This window comes from Cucurbita pepo, chromosome LG11 (assembly GCF_002806865.2).
Source record: "Cucurbita pepo subsp. pepo cultivar mu-cu-16 chromosome LG11, ASM280686v2, whole genome shotgun sequence".
In the NCBI taxonomy this organism is placed as follows: Eukaryota; Viridiplantae; Streptophyta; class Magnoliopsida; order Cucurbitales; family Cucurbitaceae; genus Cucurbita; species Cucurbita pepo.
In genome coordinates, this window is record NC_036648.1 from 4262815 (window position 1) to 4282142 (window position 19328).

The 19328-nt window shown below is 38.7% G+C and overlaps 3 protein-coding genes across 6 annotated transcripts; 2 read left to right on the top strand and 1 right to left on the bottom strand.

Moving 5' to 3' along the window:
• Positions 1-294: 294 nt before the first annotated feature.
• LOC111805414 (ribosomal RNA processing protein 1 homolog) lies at positions 295-3624 on the bottom strand. Of its 3 annotated transcripts, XM_023690504.1 has the most exons (3): positions 1466-3624; positions 1305-1353; positions 295-1192 (listed from the first exon to the last, which is right to left on the bottom strand). In XM_023690504.1, the coding sequence occupies exon 1, from the start codon at positions 3402-3404 to the stop codon at positions 1632-1634; it is 1773 nt and encodes a 590-aa protein (XP_023546272.1). In that variant the 5' UTR covers positions 3405-3624; the 3' UTR covers positions 295-1192; positions 1305-1353; positions 1466-1631. The 3 variants fall into 3 exon arrangements, with proteins under 3 accessions (XP_023546272.1, XP_023546269.1, XP_023546270.1); XM_023690501.1 differs by having other exon boundaries at positions 298-1192; positions 1305-3624; XM_023690502.1 differs by having other exon boundaries at positions 298-801; positions 1092-3624.
• Positions 3625-5830: 2206 nt separating this feature from the next.
• On the top strand, positions 5831-11184 carry LOC111804880 (protein trichome birefringence-like 5). Its single transcript, XM_023689689.1, has 5 exons — positions 5831-6566; positions 8958-9150; positions 9479-9672; positions 10353-10511; positions 10661-11184. The coding sequence occupies exons 1-5, from the start codon at positions 6004-6006 to the stop codon at positions 10995-10997; spliced, it is 1446 nt and encodes a 481-aa protein (XP_023545457.1). The 5' UTR covers positions 5831-6003; the 3' UTR covers positions 10998-11184.
• Positions 11185-13262: 2078 nt separating this feature from the next.
• On the top strand, positions 13263-18222 carry LOC111805718 (methyl-CpG-binding domain-containing protein 2-like). Of its 2 annotated transcripts, none has more exons than XM_023690915.1 (5): positions 13263-13525; positions 15619-16263; positions 16347-16400; positions 16522-16676; positions 17722-18004. In XM_023690915.1, the coding sequence occupies exons 2-5, from the start codon at positions 15668-15670 to the stop codon at positions 17940-17942; spliced, it is 1026 nt and encodes a 341-aa protein (XP_023546683.1). In that variant the 5' UTR covers positions 13263-13525; positions 15619-15667; the 3' UTR covers positions 17943-18004. The 2 variants fall into 2 exon arrangements, with proteins under 2 accessions (XP_023546683.1, XP_023546682.1); XM_023690914.1 differs by having other exon boundaries at positions 13264-13525; positions 15616-16263; positions 17722-18222.
• Positions 18223-19328: the final 1106 nt, after the last annotated feature.

Below are 19328 nucleotides of genomic sequence, written 5' to 3' on the forward strand. Positions count from 1 at the left end.
TTTTTCAACACACTAAACGCATTTACTTCGACACATAGTATCATAGTATGATATAGTATGATTAGATTTGCTGATGATATATCTTGAGAGTACTCGACACATAGTACGGCCACAGATTTATTTGTTGGGCTTGTTGAGAATACCCTATGCCAATATGACTAATGGTCTTTATCAGCCAATGCCTGTTGTATTTCTAAAATTTCTTCATTTAGTTCTCAGAGTGTTCTAAATTTCTATTAGTATGAGAATAAATTATAATTAAAAAAGTCCTATTAAAGTTACAACAGAGTAAGGTAATCAGAATCTGTCACCAATCTTATCAATTATTATACATCACCTTTTGTAGTTGTACATGGCTACACATTGAGGTTTTTGTAAACAGTGTAGTCTTTGTTGTATTGTATATTCGATGTTTAGCTAAGTGAGCCTGATCGTTGAAATTTGTCGTCAACCCTTCATTCGATTCGGCCTCCCCCTCGTCTCTTTCATTCATTCCCCTCCCTTTACGTTTCTTCTTGGTAATCGTTTTGAACAGTCCTTGATGCTCTTCTCTACTCCCTCCCATCGGTCTATTAGGTTGAGCTTTATACCTCTCTGTATAGGCTTGGATATGTCAACAACAACAAAGCTCATCAACATCTTCCAAGCAATGCCCATTGTCCCACACAATTTGCCCACCAATCAAAAATCCATCTGTTTCCCTACTTGATCAACCACCGGTTTAGCAGAACAAAACCAGTTTACTGGCACCTGATCCTCCTAGTACTGGTCGATTTGGTTCAGTCAAACCAATTCGTTCCGCTGGTTCGTCCAAGAACTATATCAAACCAATTCACCCCTAATATATTTGTACTATACAATGCTTCTATTGCACACAGATCATATTACTGTTTATTCTCTACAGAACGAAGATAAATCCAAGGGCCATTACACAAGATGATGAGAATATGCTTTCGTAGTTATTCGTCCATATGAATACTTCTAGCAGTAAAACAAGAATGCATTCACCTTAAAACCATCATCTCAATAGTTGGCTAGGAGTAACTAATATGGTACACAGCATGGAATAACTTGTGCAAAAGACAGCTTACCATAATTGGAAGCTGAGGAAGTTTCGTCATTTCCAATCCTTCTTCTCACATTTCAATAGCCATCTTCTAAGCCACAACCACCTCTGTTTGGCGCATCCATGCTGTATAGACCAGTTTTTACCAGAGACAGAACCTTGAATACTAAACCACAAAGTACTAAACAAAAGAAAAAATAAGAACCGTTACACTCGTAAATTCTAACGTAGCTCTCACCCAATTATGCTGCAAAACCAGTCTCTCACGGCCCTGTACCACGAGAACCCTAAGAAAAAAACAAGAAAAGGAGGGAACCAGGCGCAAAGATTCAAATGAAAAGCAAAAAGAAAAGAATTTCATTTAAGCTAGAATTCCATGGGGGCATAAATTTCACGTACTCAACTCAATGCATCAGAATCTTCATTCTTTTTCCATGGTTGAGTTCATGAAAATCAATATGAGAACAAAGCCCGAACTGAAAGGAAGTAATTAAGACAATCATTAAATGACAAAAATCTGTAAGCTTTGGACCTCTGCAACTTCATACCCTCTAACAAAAAACTTCTAAGTACTCTTAGATTTCAATTTCTTCACACGTTTGACAGGCAAGCTTCTTACACCTTTCTTAGCCCTCATTGCAACAGCTCTCCTTTTTGTCCTTTTAGCTGTGGCAGGGAATTCCAAGATAGGACCTGGAGGTATTCCTTTCTTAAGTGCACTTCCCCTTGGAGTAACAGAGGGAGGCAGTCTCAAACTTTCAGGTGGTAAGGGATTATGGGGTTTCCATACCAAGTTATTTTTCATGGAAAACCTTACCTTCTTAACACTCTTCTCTCCACTTTTCACAGCCGTATTTCCTTCAGCGTCTACTTCGCTAGGAAGTACTACATCATGTTTCTGCAGCCCATCAACATTCTTTGCTCTCTTTCTTTTCTTGACCGAGCCATTGGTTGATATTACAGGGCTCAAAAGATTGTCTCCAAAATCAGCTTCAGAAGCAACCCTCTCAAATTGAATCTGAAGGTTTGATATCACAGATTCATCCAAGGCTATCATATTTCCATCACTAATCTGTTCATTATTAGAATTCTCACCGTTAGAAGCAACTATATTCTCATTGTCCTTATTCACAGTAGTATTTTCAGAAACAAGATCAGAACTACCGTTTGTGGTCTTCTTTGTTTTCTTCTTGCCACTGCCATCAGTGGCCTTTTTATTCTTCTTTTGCTTTTTAAGTGGCTTGTCAGTGGATTCAGCAGTAAGATCAACATCAAGCATGGAAATTTCTGAAGGAGTGGCCTTTTTATTCTTCTTTTTCTTTTTATGTGCCTTATCAGTGGATTCAGCAGTGATGTCAACATCAACAGCGGAAATTTCTGAAGGTGCCTCTCCTTCACTGGAAACAGGAACTAAAGTAGGCACTTCATCCACGTCTTGTTCTTGAAGATCTGGAAACGAAATCTCAATCCCCGATGAGATAATATCTTTCTCCAACTTCTGATACTCTTCATGCATGGCAAACAGTACCTTTCTATTCCCTTGACAGCAATCAGGTGAAGAACCCAATTCATAAAATGTAGTTGAGAACAAATTTGTCAATGAAATTGAACCCAACACAACCATATCATCACCAGAATCAACATCCTCTCCACATTTTCGACGCTCAAGTAATTGCTTCCCCATTTTTAGAATCACATCAAAAAGATTAGACTTAATTTTTCCCAACAACACTTTATCTGACAGCTTAGCCATGGAATAAATGAATGGCTTGAACAGAATATCAATAACTTCCTTCTGAAGAGGAAGAAACGGCCTAAGTTCCTCAAGAAACACAGAAGCAATTTGGTAATTAACACCACTCCCAGGAAACTTATCATCAGTGAAAAAAACCCTTTCTTCCAAAACTTGAACCGAACGACGACATAGTTCCAAATCCCAAGAATGCTTCTTCAACAAAGCAAAAAACTGGTGCAAAAATCTACGAATCAAAAGGTAAAACTTATCTAACCTGAGCGCATCAATGCCGGCCCATTCACGACGCATGGTGAGAAGAAAAACAGAGAAGTATTGAACAGCTAGCGGAAGGTCGAGATGGAGAAGCAGGGAAGCGAGACGATTAATAAGCTCAGATTGAACAGGAGCCTTGTCCGCATGCCAAACACAGTAGAACAAACCCTTCCAAAGCTTCTTCATATCGCCATCGGAGAGGCTCGTTTGAGTCGGAAGCCATGTCTTGATGATTACACGGAGGGTCTTGTCTCGAGTCGCCTTGTTGGAGGACGCCAAAAGCTTGACCAAAGAAACAAAATATTGATCTCCTTCAACCACCTCCTCCATTTTTTTTCCACCAAAAAACCTCGCTCGTTCGTTTTCAGATCAAGAAAGAATGAAGAAATCAGAAGAAAAAAAAGCTGAATTAGATTGGAGGGCGAACGGCGGCGGTTGCAGATTTTTGCTGGCTCTGTATAGCGTTAAGAGAACCCTAGAACGTCATTTGGTGGGTTTGACTCGGAGCCGTTCGTATTCCGAGAAAACAAACCATCTGTTCCATTACAAATCTATTTTATGTTTGTGTTTATCTTAATTTTTTTTTTTAATTTTTTTATCTTTTAAAATTGTTGAAAATTGTATTATATAAAATTCAAATTTTTTATTTAATATATTAATCCATTTATATACCAAATTTACCGTTCAAATTAAAAATATATATATATATATATATATATATATTAATCTTCTCGATTAAGAAATTTACAAGAAGAGATAAAATATTTCTTAGTTCAGTCTTATCTTATACAAAATTTATTGTACAGGATACCTACCCTCACTCACATATCTTTATAGGAACGATTTGGATCAAATTATTTATAATGGTTTCAAAGTTGATCATAAAAATATTATTACTAGGATAAGGCACCCAACATTATCCATATACTATAAACCATTTAGGTTATTATTCGAACACAATCGTCTAAAATGTCAATCGCATAGTGTTCAAGATTACATTAATAATTTTGGATTTTCATATCTATGGATAATATTAAATTGTAAATAAAATAATAAAAATTATTATTAAAAATTAAATGATTAATTACGAGGTTTTAAGGCAAGAATCCCAACATCAATACCTACTTTATGAACCAACTGAAATATAAAAGTAGTATGAATAATTATAGAATATACAATAAGCAATTTACCTATAGGCTCTAATCGAATTCGGTAAGTTGATTTATCATGTGTTAGGTCATCGGCCTTTTTGGTCGACTAACCTTGGGTTCATAATGTTCGATTCGACTCTTTATTCATACTTGAACTCACTTTGCACAATACTCGAATCCCTTAGGGCATGTATAAACCATTCTAGGTCTTGGGCTTGTTTAGGTTAACCCTACAAAAATGTCATTACCTATGTCACTCGCCCACATGTCAAGTATCTATGAGGTACGATTTTCAACTGCTTCCAGCAGTTGAAATGCTAAGACATTATGAGAAACATCGCTCGATATTGATCAAGTACAAGATATTAGCTGGTGACTCTCTAATAGGCCACATAACGTCATCTCAACTAATAGAGGGGCAACCTTCATGCTTGCCGAGCTACACCCACATGTGGTCGCTCACTCATGTGGATGAGTTTCCAACCTAAAGGATTGTTGAGGATCCCATGATTGTATCCACACGAGGTCTCTCAGTGACACGCTATATTACAAGGCATGACCTTACTACTCCAACTTCTGAAGATTTACTATGGATGAAAACAAACCCCTACTTTTGAGATAGGTTCACTTATAGAAGTTGTTGGCTTGATTAATAGTCCCCACATCATCATACAACTCGCAAGGAGGACCATAAAAACTCTCGCCCCTCCTCGGAGCAAGTTCACAATTATAAGTGAGTTGACGAACCCCCTAATTGCCTCATATAGTAACCTGTTGAACTACTAAATACGGGTTGTTTAGACAAGATTAGACTCTTGGTGTGGCCTATGTCTGTGGTAACTAGCCTTTATGCCCTTGATGGACCTATTGGAAGATCTCTCCATTATTAGGGGTCTCAGAGAACCTCCAGATATCCTAGTCCCCTAGGGACTAAAGGGTATTGCCCCGATCAAGTATTGATCTTATGGTCGAAACTACTCATCGCCTTAATGTTCCTTTATGAACCTAATATTGTTTACTAGGCTCGAGGTTTTGGTAGTAACAAATCCTCCTAGGCAACTAGACTTAAAGATCAAAGAGTAGTTAGTGAAGTTGCACACGCAGCCTAATTAAGCTGTATATCCAATTCCGAGGAGTTCATCTACAATGAAAACTAATAGTAGGTCAAAAATTCTAAATGCAACCTAACATAAATACGTATTTATAAGCTAAAACATGCATGATTCCATACATAAGTACAGCTATTTCGAGTCATTCTTATATATATACTTGTGTGAAAAATTTGAAATCGCTACTTCAGTGCTACCTCAGGTTAGTCATAAATCAAGTAAAAATAGGAATAACATCAAAATCATATTGAAAAATTGATAAACATAAGAAAAAGACTCACCCACGTACCTTCACGCATCGACATACGCAACTAATAATGGTTTCACTCATGACTTTTACGTGTGACACTTCCCTATAATATATAAGAGTTCAACTAATAGGTCTATAGCAGAGGGAAAGGTATTAATTAATTTTATGTCATGCACAGCTCCACTCAATAGTTTGAGTAAACAATGTCCAAAACGCATCTTCAAATAAAAAAAACAATAGAAGAAGGATGAACAAGAATGTTCTTAAAAATTTCGAAAATGGTGAAGAACTCCCTCACTCTGCCTGGGAGACAGACGAAAGAGATACCGTGAATTTGGCTAAATCCGAACTTTGTTCATCTTTTATCCACCACCCATTTGCAGATCACACACTGAAACCTTCCTCACTTTGCTCCTCCAATGGCGTTTTCCTCTCTCCCCAATTATCGCTTTGCCTTCGCCCCCATTTTCTTCCTCCTCTTCCTCTGTTCCTTTATCTTCTTCACCAAACGAAACGCCGACGTTTCCCTCTTTCTCTACCAAGATCTCTCCTCCCAAACCCCATTTACCGTCTCTCTTGCTCCTCCTCCTTCAATAGCCGAAACCCAGATTTCTTTTCCCGATTCTGGGTCTGATTCTTCTGGCATTGAATCCTTAACGAACCCATCTGCTCAAGAAACAGAGTTTTCTAATGATCAAATTGAGGATCGGCTCTCTGTTAATGGCGAAAATGGCTCGGTTTCTGATGGTGATGTTGCTGTTGGTTCTATGAAGGTTGATGATGGTCCGGATTTGTCAGTGGAGGGGCTGAAGCAATGTGATCTTTACATGGGAAGCTGGGTTAAAGATGAGGAACATTATCCGGTTTATCGAGTGGGTTCTTGCCCCTATGTTGATGAGGCTTATGACTGTGGGAATAATGGGAGAAATGATTCTGAGTATACGAAATGGCGATGGAAGCCTTATGGCTGTGATCTTCCGAGGTATGTGCTTCTATGGTTGTTTTTGTATATGCGTTTGTGTGGATATATCATTCTTTGCCTGCACAATTTGATGTCGAAATTAGGAACGTATGTTCATTATTTTTTGCTGGACATGTTATTTAGAACACATTTGAAGCAGAGAACATAAGATTTCACCTGTTTTTGGATCACAACACGACATAGCTAAGTACTTAATCCTTACCAAATGTGCTGCTAGTAGAACAAAATTTCTTTGTAGCTTTCATTCTAATTGTTATTTGTTATTCTTTTTATGAATGGTAGAGAAAGAAAATGAACAATAGTAATAGTAATAAGTGCATTCAGAAAACAAAGCCTACAAAAGGGAGCTGAACTACCAAAAGGGGCTTCAACACCGAACCGAACCGAAGGGGCGATTGTAATGAACCTCTAAGTCTTTTTGCAATGATCCTCTAAGGGGGGTTTGCAATCTAGTAAAATAAGACTTAGAGGATCATTGCAAAAAGACCTCAACACTGAAACGAAGTCGAAAGAGAAACATAGAATCTAACTAGGGACCAAACATCACTAGAAGATCTCTCCCAACCCCTAAAGATTCTATTATTTCTCTCAAAATAGCACACACCCGAACTTGCCACGAAATGAATCCTTTCTCACGGAAAGACATATGGTGAAGAAGTTCCTCAATCATCTCTAACTTTGAGAGCTGACAAAGTGAGTCGAACGTCTAAAAGAACTACTCTAAACAACATCTGCAAAATCACATCTCTAGAGAATATAATGGAGATCCTCTATCGCCCTTCTACAAAGAATACAACAAAGTGACTCAACTTAGATAGACCCCTTACCCATGATCTGATCCATCCATGGTGTTAACTCTTTCGTGCATAACGTGTCACACGAAGGATGTAAGCTTCTTGGGAATCTTCACCTTTCGTACAAAGGAAACAATAGAACTATTCAACAGGGAAAAACTAGCCAAACATCAAAAGAAGAAGCTGTAGGAAAAGCCTTTGGATGGAGGAGTCCAAAGGCGAACATTCACATTACTGAGGCTAACGCAAAACTACCCGAGTAAAGACAGCATAGCTAGAACATTCATCCCTTCCCTATCAGTCAACAGATGTCGGAACCTCCAACAAGGGAGAGGGAAAGCTCTCATAATGAGAGGATTGAAGCCACCGATGGATTCCTCAAGACGACTGATATAACTAGGGAAGCTTGAAGCATGTGTGTCTATCCTTAAACAACCTATCCTCCCAAAGGTAAGTATTCCTCCCATCTTCCACAACACACTAAACAAACTAGAAAAGGAAAGGAAGCTCAGCCAAAATAGCCTAGAACTCCCTCTAACTCCACCAATGATCCATTCAAAAGGATGAGGACCCTACTTGCCAACTATGATGACATTGCATGGAATTTGAAATGCTCCTCATGCTGCAAAATGGAAGTTTTGGGACAACACCAGGTGCATCTTCATGTAGCGAATAACTGACTTTGAATGCAACTTTGTGTATCGTGTTGCTTCTAAGAAGCTATTCTAATAGAAAGTCCACTATAGAATTGGGAACATATCAGGCACCTTCTCCTTATTCAAAGTGTGATAGACATAAAACCTACACCTACAATTTTTTTTCTTAATTAGCAGCACTAAGCTCAATAAGGTGCCTGATTATGTTGAGTCATTCCAGCAACACACATTTTTCTTACTAGCCTCTTTATTTCATTATATTGGGTCTGCAGGTAACAATATTAATGGCGATATAGAGTTGATATGCCTTCCATTAGAACTCCTGACCACGAGTTATGGAGGTGGTATTCTCGTTGGAATGGTAAAGTCGTCCATGTATTGGCCGACCAACTCATTAATTCCTTTGAATACTTCACTACCGAAGTGCATACAACAATACACTTTGTCCTAGGGTCTTCCTATAGCATCACATGATTCTTTCCTACCTTCAACCTCATGGTAGGGGTCTTGGAGTTTACTTGTATGCTATGTTCCATAGGAGGAAGTTGTCTACAACTTCCAAAGTTAGGTAATGATAATAGCACTCTCTTGCATAGTCCTCTACCTTTGACTGTATTACTTGATTTGCGAAGGATTCCGTGCTCACTTTTGTTGTCCTATGACATCCCAAGCTCATGTGCCACTCTTGCACTATAAAGTTTTGGGAACCACTACAATCGGTCACAATAATTTTGGCCCCAAGGAGGGGGAGTTTTTCCCTCCTCGTTGTGTGTGGGAGTTTCGTGTGCCTTGGGTTGGTTGGATGACTATCTTCCATCCTATGTTTTTGTATTTATGTTTGCTTGTCTGATGCTTTGTTTGTTACTTAAAAAACAAAAATAAGCCATTGAGTATTTTACATGTGTACTAAGAAAAGTATCATCTTTTCACTTGTAGCTCAGATTTAATGCAACCGACTTTTTGGTGAGACTGAGAGGGAAAAGATTGATGCTCGTTGGAGATTCTATGAACAGGAACCAGTTTGAGTCGATCCTTTGTCTCCTTCGAGAGGGCCTTCGAGATAAGACGAGAATGTTTGAAACCCATGGCTATAAAATAACCAAGGGAAGAGGTTACTTTGTCTTCAAGTTTGAGGTAATAAAAAAACGTTCCTGCCATTTAATATAGATTTCTTCTCTTGAATATAACTTCTTTGGCATAATGATTTGTGTTACCAGCATTTAGTTTGGTGAAATGATTCGTTTGTATTTATCAGAACGTTCTCGAGTTCAAATCTGCTTGTCTTTATCTTACTTATTTCGAAAATATATATTCAGAGGGGTGGTTGTTGGCACCATAATTAGTAAATTTTTCCGCACGTGCTTTATTCTCGACCAGTTTTAGTGCTATAAATTACTACCTGTCATCTAGTTTTGCTTTTGTGTCTTGTAAGTATATAACTAATTCGACAAACATTTGGCAGGACTATAACTGTACAGTCGAATTTGTGAGATCACATTTTCTTGTGAGGGAGGGAATTCGTGTAAATGCTCAAGGGAACTCAAATCCGACTCTATCAATTGATCGAATTGACAAGACTTCTGGACGTTGGAAACGTGCTGATATACTCGTGTTCAATACTGGCCACTGGTGGACTCATGGAAAGACTGCTCGTGGGTAAGGATTCAATTTTAATTGCATAAACATTAGCCTGGATGGACTGTACCTTAAATTATCATAGAAACTAGAAAGATGATGTGAGATCTCACGTCGGTTGGGGAGGAGAACGAAGCATTATTTATAAATGTGTGGAAACCTCTCCCTAGCAGACGCATTTTAAAAACTTTGAGGGGAAGCCTGGAAGGCAAAGCCCAAAGAGGATAATATCTGTTAGCGGTGGGTTTGGGCTGTTACAAATGGTATCAGAGTCATACACCGGGCGATGTGCCAGCAAGAACGCTGGGCCTCAAAGAGGGGTGGAAAGGGGGATCCCACATCGAATGGAGAGGGGAACGAGTGCCAGTGAGGACGCTGGGTCCTGAAGGGGGTGGATTGTGAGATTCCACATCGGTTGGAGAGGGGAACGAAGCATTTTTTATAGGGGTGTGGAAACCAATCCCCAGTAGATGCGTTTTAAAAACCTTGAGAGGAAGTCCGAAAGGAAAATCCTAAAAAGGACAATATTATTTCTATAATCCTTAAAAATGTTTAAATAACTTTTGAATCTTATTTTAGTCCATAAACTCTCATATTATTATATATTTTAGTACATTTTTCAAGTGTTCAACCTTAGTTGATAGAACTTTGGATTAAACTGATTTCTTGGTGTGGTTTACTGATACAATTAGATGATGCAGGAAAAACTATTATAAAGAAGGCGACATTCTTTACCCGCAGTTCGATGCTGTCGAGGCTTACAGACGAGCACTCAAGACGTGGGGAAACTGGATCGATAATAATATAAACCCAGCTAAGCAGTTGGTCCTCTATAGAGGCTATTCTTCTGCCCATTTCAGGTCCCATTTTCTATGCCCTCTTCTTTTGAAACACCTTTTGATCATTCACTTGTTTGGTTGTTATCCAAATTCATGTGGAAAGGGATGGATATAACTATTCCAAATTCCCCATATACTTGTACATTTATATGTTGAACTCTATAAAACAGAGGTGGAGATTGGGATTCAGGAGGGTCATGCAATGGCGAAACCGAGCCCGTCTTAAGCGGTGCCATCCTCGACAACTATCCTTTGAAAATGAAGATAGTCGAGGAAACGATCAAGGAAATGAGGGTTCCAGTCATACTTTTGAACGTTACAAGGTTAACCAATTTTCGCAAGGACGGTCACCCTTCGATCTACACGAAGAATCGTACCGCTACAATAAAGGTTTCGACTAGACGGCAGGATTGCAGCCATTGGTGTCTCCCTGGAGTTCCCGATGCCTGGAATGAACTTATCTATGCCGCTCTAATTTCTCAATCGAAAAAATCCAAGTCAATTTAGTTGAGCAATAGCATCGTTTGTTTCACATTTGGAAAGGAACCCTGAATGATTTCCCAGAAGTTCCCTTTGGTGAAGGCTACAGGCCAGCCATAGCTCTTTGAATGTTGACTGCTCCTAGCTTCTTTGTACAGAATCTCTTCTATTTATATTGTTCTTATCAGATTTGAAAGCAAACGTTTTGGTATAATTTATATCTTATAGAGATATGAAATGGAGTGGGTGGGGAGGCTTTCAGGCTTTCTGAAGATCTATAACGGGTGGATCGTACATTGGTTGGAGAGGAGAACGAAACACTCTTGTAAAGAGTGTGAAAAATTTTCCCTAGCAGACGCGTTTTAAAATCTTGAGGGGAAACTCGAAAGGGAAACTAAAGAAGACAATATCTTCTAGCGGTAGGCCTAGGCCGTTACAATGATAATCTATTGTACAAACTTGTTGGTCTGTTGTCTCTGCTAGGGAGAGGTTTCCATACCTTTATAAGAAAATTTTCGTTCTTCTTTCTAACTGATGTGGGATTTTACCATCTATCCCTTTCTCTCGATTTTATTCTTACTATCATCGGTAAGAATCCTCCGTCAGTTCTTATAAAATGCGTTACCAACGTTGTTGTGTACCTTCTAATATCCCTCGTCGTTGTAATCGACCATCTTCATCGAAGAAGGAAACAAAAGGCGACAACCATAAGGTGAAGCAACAACCCAAACCAGTCCTTGAAGCTGCCATCAACAGCCCACGTGTTCTCCGGCTTCAAATCCGTCGGGCTTTACCCACGCGGCCTAGAAGTAGTAGCAACTCATGCGTGAAGCCTAGGCCAACCACACGGATGCCAGCGCTTCAGCCCATGCATGAAGCTCGGCCTAAAACCAGGCGTGACCTATAGAAGCATGCGGCGCAGACACAACATCCATGTGACTCGTCCCAAGCTGTCGACTCCCACCAGTTTGTGTGTGGCGCACGCGTGGCTTTCTCCTTTTGGTTGATGTGCAGTCGATTCACCTTAGCTGGCGGTAGGCTTCTCCACTAGTTCATCCTTGTTTAACTCAATTGGTCTATTAAGAGAGATTTCTATGCCTCCTAAGGAATATTTAATTTCTCTCTCCAATCGATGTGAGATCTTACAATCCACCGGTTGAGGGCTCACCGTCCTCGTTGGCACACTGCCCAGTGTCTAGCTCTGGTACCATTTGTAATAGTCCAAGTCTACCGCTAGCAAAATATTGTTCATTTTGGCCCGTTACATATCGCCGTCAGAAGGGGAGTGGATTGTGAGATTCCACATCGGTTGTAAAGGGGAACAAAACATTCTTTATAAGCGTGTGAAAACTTTTTCTTAGCAGATACATTTTAAAACCACGAGGTTAACGCGATGCTTTACGAGCCGAAACAGACAATATATGCTTGCGGTAGACTTAAACGGTTACAAATGGATCAGAACTAGTCACCGAATGATGTGATGCACGGGTCGAATTAGGGGTAGACCCTCTCCATAGTAAACGCGTTTTAAAGCTATAAGGTTGACAGCGACATGTAATGGTCAATACGTAACGGGCCAAATTTCTTAAAGATTTTTTTCTCAATCTTACTTTTTTTTTTTTGCCCATATTTATTAATATAAACAAAATAACTCAGGATTAGAAGCTAGATAATTCTCGGAAATGAGAATTATTAGGAGGATAAGATCATAAGTCTTTTAGGAAGGTAATTGATGTTTGATCCGCTGGCTATGTTTAGGTTGTCGAATCATTAATTCGCCAACATGCTAGGTGATAAATTTGAATATCTAGTTTATTGGTCGAAAATACAATTTTTTTTTTTTATCAGTCAAACTAGGTTCAAATTGGTTAAATTGACCAATCTTGCTGCGATAAAATACTATGAATTTTATTTTTAATCTTTTTGACATATATCGGTTGACATAATATTTACCGATCAAATGTGTATATAAACTATATAGATCAATTTAATATACCATAAAATTTGAAACTCAAACTTAGAATCACTAATAAAAAAACATGAACTAACAGTGTTCTTCAACCAAAATTAAAATCCAATATACATAGACATGAATATATGTTTGGATATTCAAGTTCAAAATAGTTGAACAGTAATTGGCATAAAATGAATAGAAGAGATAAGGTAGTAACGTAAATTGCAAGCATATATTCATAACTCTAATCCAAACCATGAACTATAATTGATATGCAATTTCGACCCTTGATTTGTAAAAAACCAATTAAAACAACAATAATCCAATAATCAACGATATTTGTGTTGCCTGTGTTGTTTTAGATTATACCCATTTCCAAATTCCATCCAAGAATCATCCTCTTCCTCCTTCTCAACGTCTATCTGCAGATCCTTTCCCTTTCGCTCTTCCCGAGGCCTTACCATCATTTCAACACAAAAATTCGCAGACCCTTTTCCATTTCCCCCATTTCTACCGCGTTTTCGAGTCTTCGATCTCCCCATTACCTCGAAATCAACGCATTTCATCTCTCTTCTGTTCGTCGCCTTCGATTTTACATCGTGTAAGAGTTCTTTCCCCTCTGCATTTTTTTTCACGATTTTGTGGGATTGAAGGTTTTGACGGATTGATTGGATGATATTTTAGATTTAGATGTTTTTTCTTTCGATGATGGAGGTGGGTTTGTGTTATGGGTTCCGATCGAGATAAGAATTGAATGAACTGATGAAATTGGTGTAATATTTTTTTCCTGTTTGATTAGGAAGCTTGAGGGCAATTATAGGTCTGTTTCTTCTCCTCCTATGGCGGTCGATCTTGCTGTTTTGCTCTCTTTTTTGTAGTGGATTTGATGATCTTGTTGGTTTGCTGTATTGGGTTCGAATATTTCTCTTGTTGTTCTTGGTTATCTCTTCACTGCATTGTTGTTTTAGTGCTTGGAGTTATGTGCTTACCCTTATTGCCTCTGTCACATTTTGATTATCGCTTTAGTTTTTCAGTGTTCCTACAGAGAGGATTTCTATAGGAAGTATTTGCTTATAGCAAGGAGATGCTGAAGTTGGTTTTAATCTTAAGCATGATCCTTATGTCTTCTTGGATGAAACACAATGGTTTTGTGAGATCTTAAATCGGTTGGAAAGGAGAACGAAACATTTTTTATAAGGGTGTGAAAACTTCTCCCTAGCAAACTTGTTTTTTGGAAGTCCGGAAGGGAAAGCGCAAACTTGTTTTTTGGAAGTCTGGAAGGGAAAGCACAAGGAGGACAATATCTGCTAGTGGTGGGATTGAGCTTGTTACAAATGGTATCAGAGCTAGACATCGGGTGATGTGCTAGCGAGGAGGCTGAGCCTTGAAGGGAGGTGGACATGAGACGGTGTGCCAGCATCCTGGGTCCCGAAGGGAGGGTGGATTGGGGTGTCTCACATTGATTGGAGAAAGTAACGAGTGTTGCCGAGGACACTGGACTCTCAAGGGAGGTGGATTGTGAGATCCCACATTGGTTGGGGAGGAGAACGAAATATTCTTTATAACGGTGTGGAAACCTCTCCCTAGTAGATGCGTTTTAAAAACCTTGAGGGGAAGTCCGAAAGGAAAAGTTTAAAGAGGGCAATATCTACTAATGATGAGCACGATGAGGCGTTGAACTTAGCCCTAAAAGTTCTCTTTAGAAAACGTAAATACACCTTTTGAATATTTTGAGCTTAATGATGAATTAATGCTCCTTATTGCCATCTCCTTTATTTCATCATTTGCCAGCAACAGCTCTTAAACAAACTTCTACTAACTCTGTGCAAACCAGCTAATTCAATGGCCAAAAACTAACTCCCTTGCCTAACTGATTAGTCCACAGATTTTGAAGAATTCTTGGATTTCATTATTTTTTCCTTAGCTTATAGATGGTGTAACGGTCCAAGCCCACCGCTAATAGATATTGTCCTCTTTGGGTTTTTCCTTTCAAGCTTTCCCTCAAGGTTTTTAAAATGCGTCTGCTAGGGAGAGGTTTTCACACCGTTATAAAAAATGTTTCGTTCTCCTCCCCAACTAACGTGGGATCTCATAATCCACCCCCCTTCAGGGCCCAACGTCCTCGTTGGCACTTGTTCTCTTCTCCAATCGACGTGGGACCCCCCCAATCTACCCCCTTCAGGGCTCAACCTCCTCACTAGCACATCTCCTAGTGTCTGCCTCTGATACCAACTGTAACGGCCTAAACCTACCTTTAGCAGGTATTGTCCTCTTTAAGCTAGGATTGTGAGATCCCACATCTGTTAGGAAAGATAACGAAGCATTCTTTATAAGAGTGTAGAAACCTCTCTCTAGTAGACACGTTTTAAAAACTTTGAGGGGAAGCTCAAAAGGGAAAGCCAAAAGAGGACAATATCTGTTAGCGGTGGGCTTGGGCGGTTACAGATGGTGTTTTCTTCATAAATCTTCTTGTGAACATTTAGCTTTGTTTAACCTTTTCACTTACGATCCTATCCTGCCCTGTTTGCAGTATCTTTTCTTCTCAAGGATTTCATCGTTGCTTTGAGTTTTGACTTGTAATCTCTTTTAGCTTTGGGAGTGGGAGGAGTAGGATCATCCCTTTTCATTTCTTAAAAAAAAAAAAGAATGTAAACTGAGCTTATAATTAGAATCTGTTTTCTTCGACTGCAGCAGGGTTTTGGATCATGGTACGATGTGGTTAAACCGCTGATAGTTTACCAGTATGGTTGGTGGTGAAGAAAATGACTTGAACGAGCCAAGTTTATCGAACCACCAAGAAACGACCCAGCAAGATGTTATAGCTGTTTCTTCCTCGTCATCCTCTTTCTCGTCTTCTTCCTCTGAAAGCGAGTTACATGAGACTAGGAATGAGAATGTCCAATCTCAATCTAATGAAAACGTCTCTCGTGAACTAGTCCTATACAACCCTTCTGCTAATGATGAAGGAGGTGCACATGAACCTGTGTCCACACCTGTTAGACACCAGCGTCCACCGCTTCTTGGACACTTGACTCCGAATTCGTCTAGAGTTTTGCGAGTAGGGGCCTTTACTGTCCAGTGTGCAAGCTGTTTTAAATGGAGGCTCATTCCAACAAAGGAAAAATATGAGGAAATACGTGAACATCTGCTTGAGGAACCTTTTTACTGTGAAACTGCTCGTGAGTGGCGGCCTGATATCTCTTGTAATGATCCTGCTGACATTACTCAAGATGATGGCAGGCTTTGGGCAATTGACAAGCCCAATATAGCACAGCCCCCTCCTGGCTGGCAAAGGCTACTACACATCAGAGGTGAAGGAAGCACCAAGTTTGCTGATGTGTATGTACTTTAAGTTCTTTATTATCACTGCTATGTTTGTGGCTTTTATTGTCTGTACCTGTCTGATATTTTGTTGTTATCAGGTATTATATTGCACCATCAGGTAAGAGGCTTCGTTCCATGGTGGATATCCAGAAGTATGTTGCTCTACATTGTGCTTCTCACTATTTAATGTTTGATTAAATTCTTGTAAATGATCTGTGGCCTACATATTGATTTTTTTTGTGGCACCCTCTGATGGTTTGTTTGGTTCTGAAGATACCTGATCGAACATCCGGAGTACCAAACCGAAGGTGTTTGTATGACACGGTTTTCATTTCAAACCCCGAAGCCTCTGCAGGAAAATTATGTAAGAAAGCGTCGCGCCAATATGAATGCTTCGTGTGACGGTTCTAAGCTTGAATCTGGTGAAGGTACTCGTTTCGTGTTTGTCCCTTGACCTGCATAGTGCCTTTAGGGGGGTTTGGGTTATAGAGGACAATGATAAACTTTAGATGCTTGAGAGATCTTGGAGCTCGTGTTGTCTCTCGTTAGATTTAACGTCTCTTTGGTTGTATGTTACTAACGTCTCTTTGGTGTCGTCTCTCGTTAGATTTAACGTCTAGGCAACTCCTTTTGTTGGGTTTTTTTTATGCCCTTCAGTGTTCTTGCAGGTTTATAGCTTTGCAATCCGCTATTACGCTAGATCCTACATTGGTTGGAGAGAGGAACAAAATATTTTTATAAGGGTGTGGAAACCCTCTCCCTAACAGGCGCATTTTAAAATCTTGAGAGAAAGCTCAAAGAGAACAATCTCTACTCGTGGTGGGCTTGGGCTGTTACTAATGGTATCAGAGCCAGACACCAGGAGGTGTACCAGTGTCCAGCGATGACACTGGGCTCCGAAGGGGGTTGGATTGTGTGTTCCCACATCAATTGGAGAGAGGAACGAGTGTCTGCGAGGAGCTGGGCCCCAAATAGGGGTGGATTGTGAGATCTCATATTGGTTGGAGAGGGGAACGAAACATTCAATCTCTTACTAGCAGACGCGTTTTAGAACCTTGAGGGGAAGCCCGGAAGGGAAAACCCAAAGAGGACAATATCTGCTAGCGGTGGGTTTGGGCTATTATAAATAGTATCAGAGCCCAACACTGGACAGTGTACCAGTGAGGATATTAGGCCTCGAAGGGGGGTGGATTATGAGATCCCACATCCATTAGAGAGAGGAACGAGTGCCAGTGAGGACGCTGGCCCTGAATGGGGTGGATTGTGAGATCCCACATCGGTTGAAAGGAGGAATGAAACATTCTTTTGAAGTTGTTTGAGCATTAGTTTTTTTTTCTTCAATTCTTTTAAAAGAAAACGTAAGATATCGTCAATAGTTTCGTCCCGTCCCATACGTCCCATACATCGACCATGTTTATTCAAAAGCTTCAATGTATGTTATGTTAAACAGTAGATTCTCCCTGTTTTTTGCAGTGTATCCAATATCATGGGCTCGTCCAGACAATTCTACTGCATTGCAGCTTGGAAGGCCCGGGCTCTCGGAACTGTTTCCGACTGCACCAGTCGACAATCGGGCCAGTCAACCAGCAAAGAAGGCGAAAAGAGCTGTAGCAAAGGAGATGCGTAGTTCTCTCGCATCGACCGAACCTCCTGATTTATCGTTAGAACGTTACTTCAACGAATATAAAAAGTAATACCGGTGAGAACAGGTTGGTTCCATCAAAGTGGAAGAAAAGGAGGAATTTTGGAAAGGAAACCATGACAGAATATGTATATTATCATACCCTTATCGGGTAATTTTGGTCGTGGTGTATGAGATCGAGATCGAGATTCGAACCTTTGACATTCTTATTGATTGAGGATATTAAACTTTAGTTTGTTGAGTTATGTTCGGGTTTGACTATATTCTATGTACGAGATGGAAGAATATGTCTCCCATTCTATATATCATACAACAAAGTTTCACTTTCTATACTTCTCTTTCAAACAAATCGACCCTATCCATCTATTTAGTTTCGGTTGCTCCGACAATCCTTTTGATGTCATTTGATTACACGCCCTTAAATTAAAAATAGGATGTCTAATAATCAAATAAATTTGTTTCGTATGATATATTTAATAAATTTTTGTCAAAATAAATTAAATATATGTTTTGATTTATTACCATCAAATAATTAATTATAATAAGAATTTTTTTTTTTATATAAATTAGGAACGGAACGTTGACTTATTAAAATTCTTTTAACTTCATTCATATATATATATAAGAATTAATAATTATTTAGTCGTCAATATTAATAATTATTTTTAAACAAATGATTTATAAGAATTAAGAAAATAATAGTAAACATAAATAATAAATTTTTAAAAAATCATATTAAAGAAGAATTAAAAAAAAAAATAGGAAGAAGAAATAATACCAAATAAACATAAATAATTGATTTTTTTTTTTATAAATAAAACCATATTTTAAAAAATCAAGAAAATAAAATAAGAATTAAAAAAATCGAGATAAATAAATAACATAAAATAAAATAAAAAAAAAAAGAATAATAAATGTGCTAATTACCAAGGCTTTATTACACAAAACAGGCCCACTTCTCTTACAAATTGGACTCAAGGCCCATTATCTACTCATTTCTTCTCTTTTCTTTTTTCTTTTTACTTTCTAAAAAATTTATAAATATGCATTTTTTTTAATGGTTGATATAGGCCATACTTATAAATTATTTTAAGATTTACTTTAAGTATCTTTAGGATCATTCTCATTTGAATGTGATATCAGTTCATTCATATATTCATCTTGTACTTGAGTATCACATGTTCACCAACATTCTTTTTTGGCTTTCATCCTCGAGCTACATCTTACTACAAAAGGTTTTCACTCCGCTACCATTTATAGTATCCAAGATGTATGATTCAATATTAAGATTTGACACACAATAACTTCGACATTTTCTTGTATCCTTTGCTACTTGGTCGAGAATATAAACATAAAAGGTTTCGAGAAAGATGGATCGTTTCCAATTGAACTATACTTAAGTTGTTATTACGAGTTATATCATTGATATTTAGTTCAA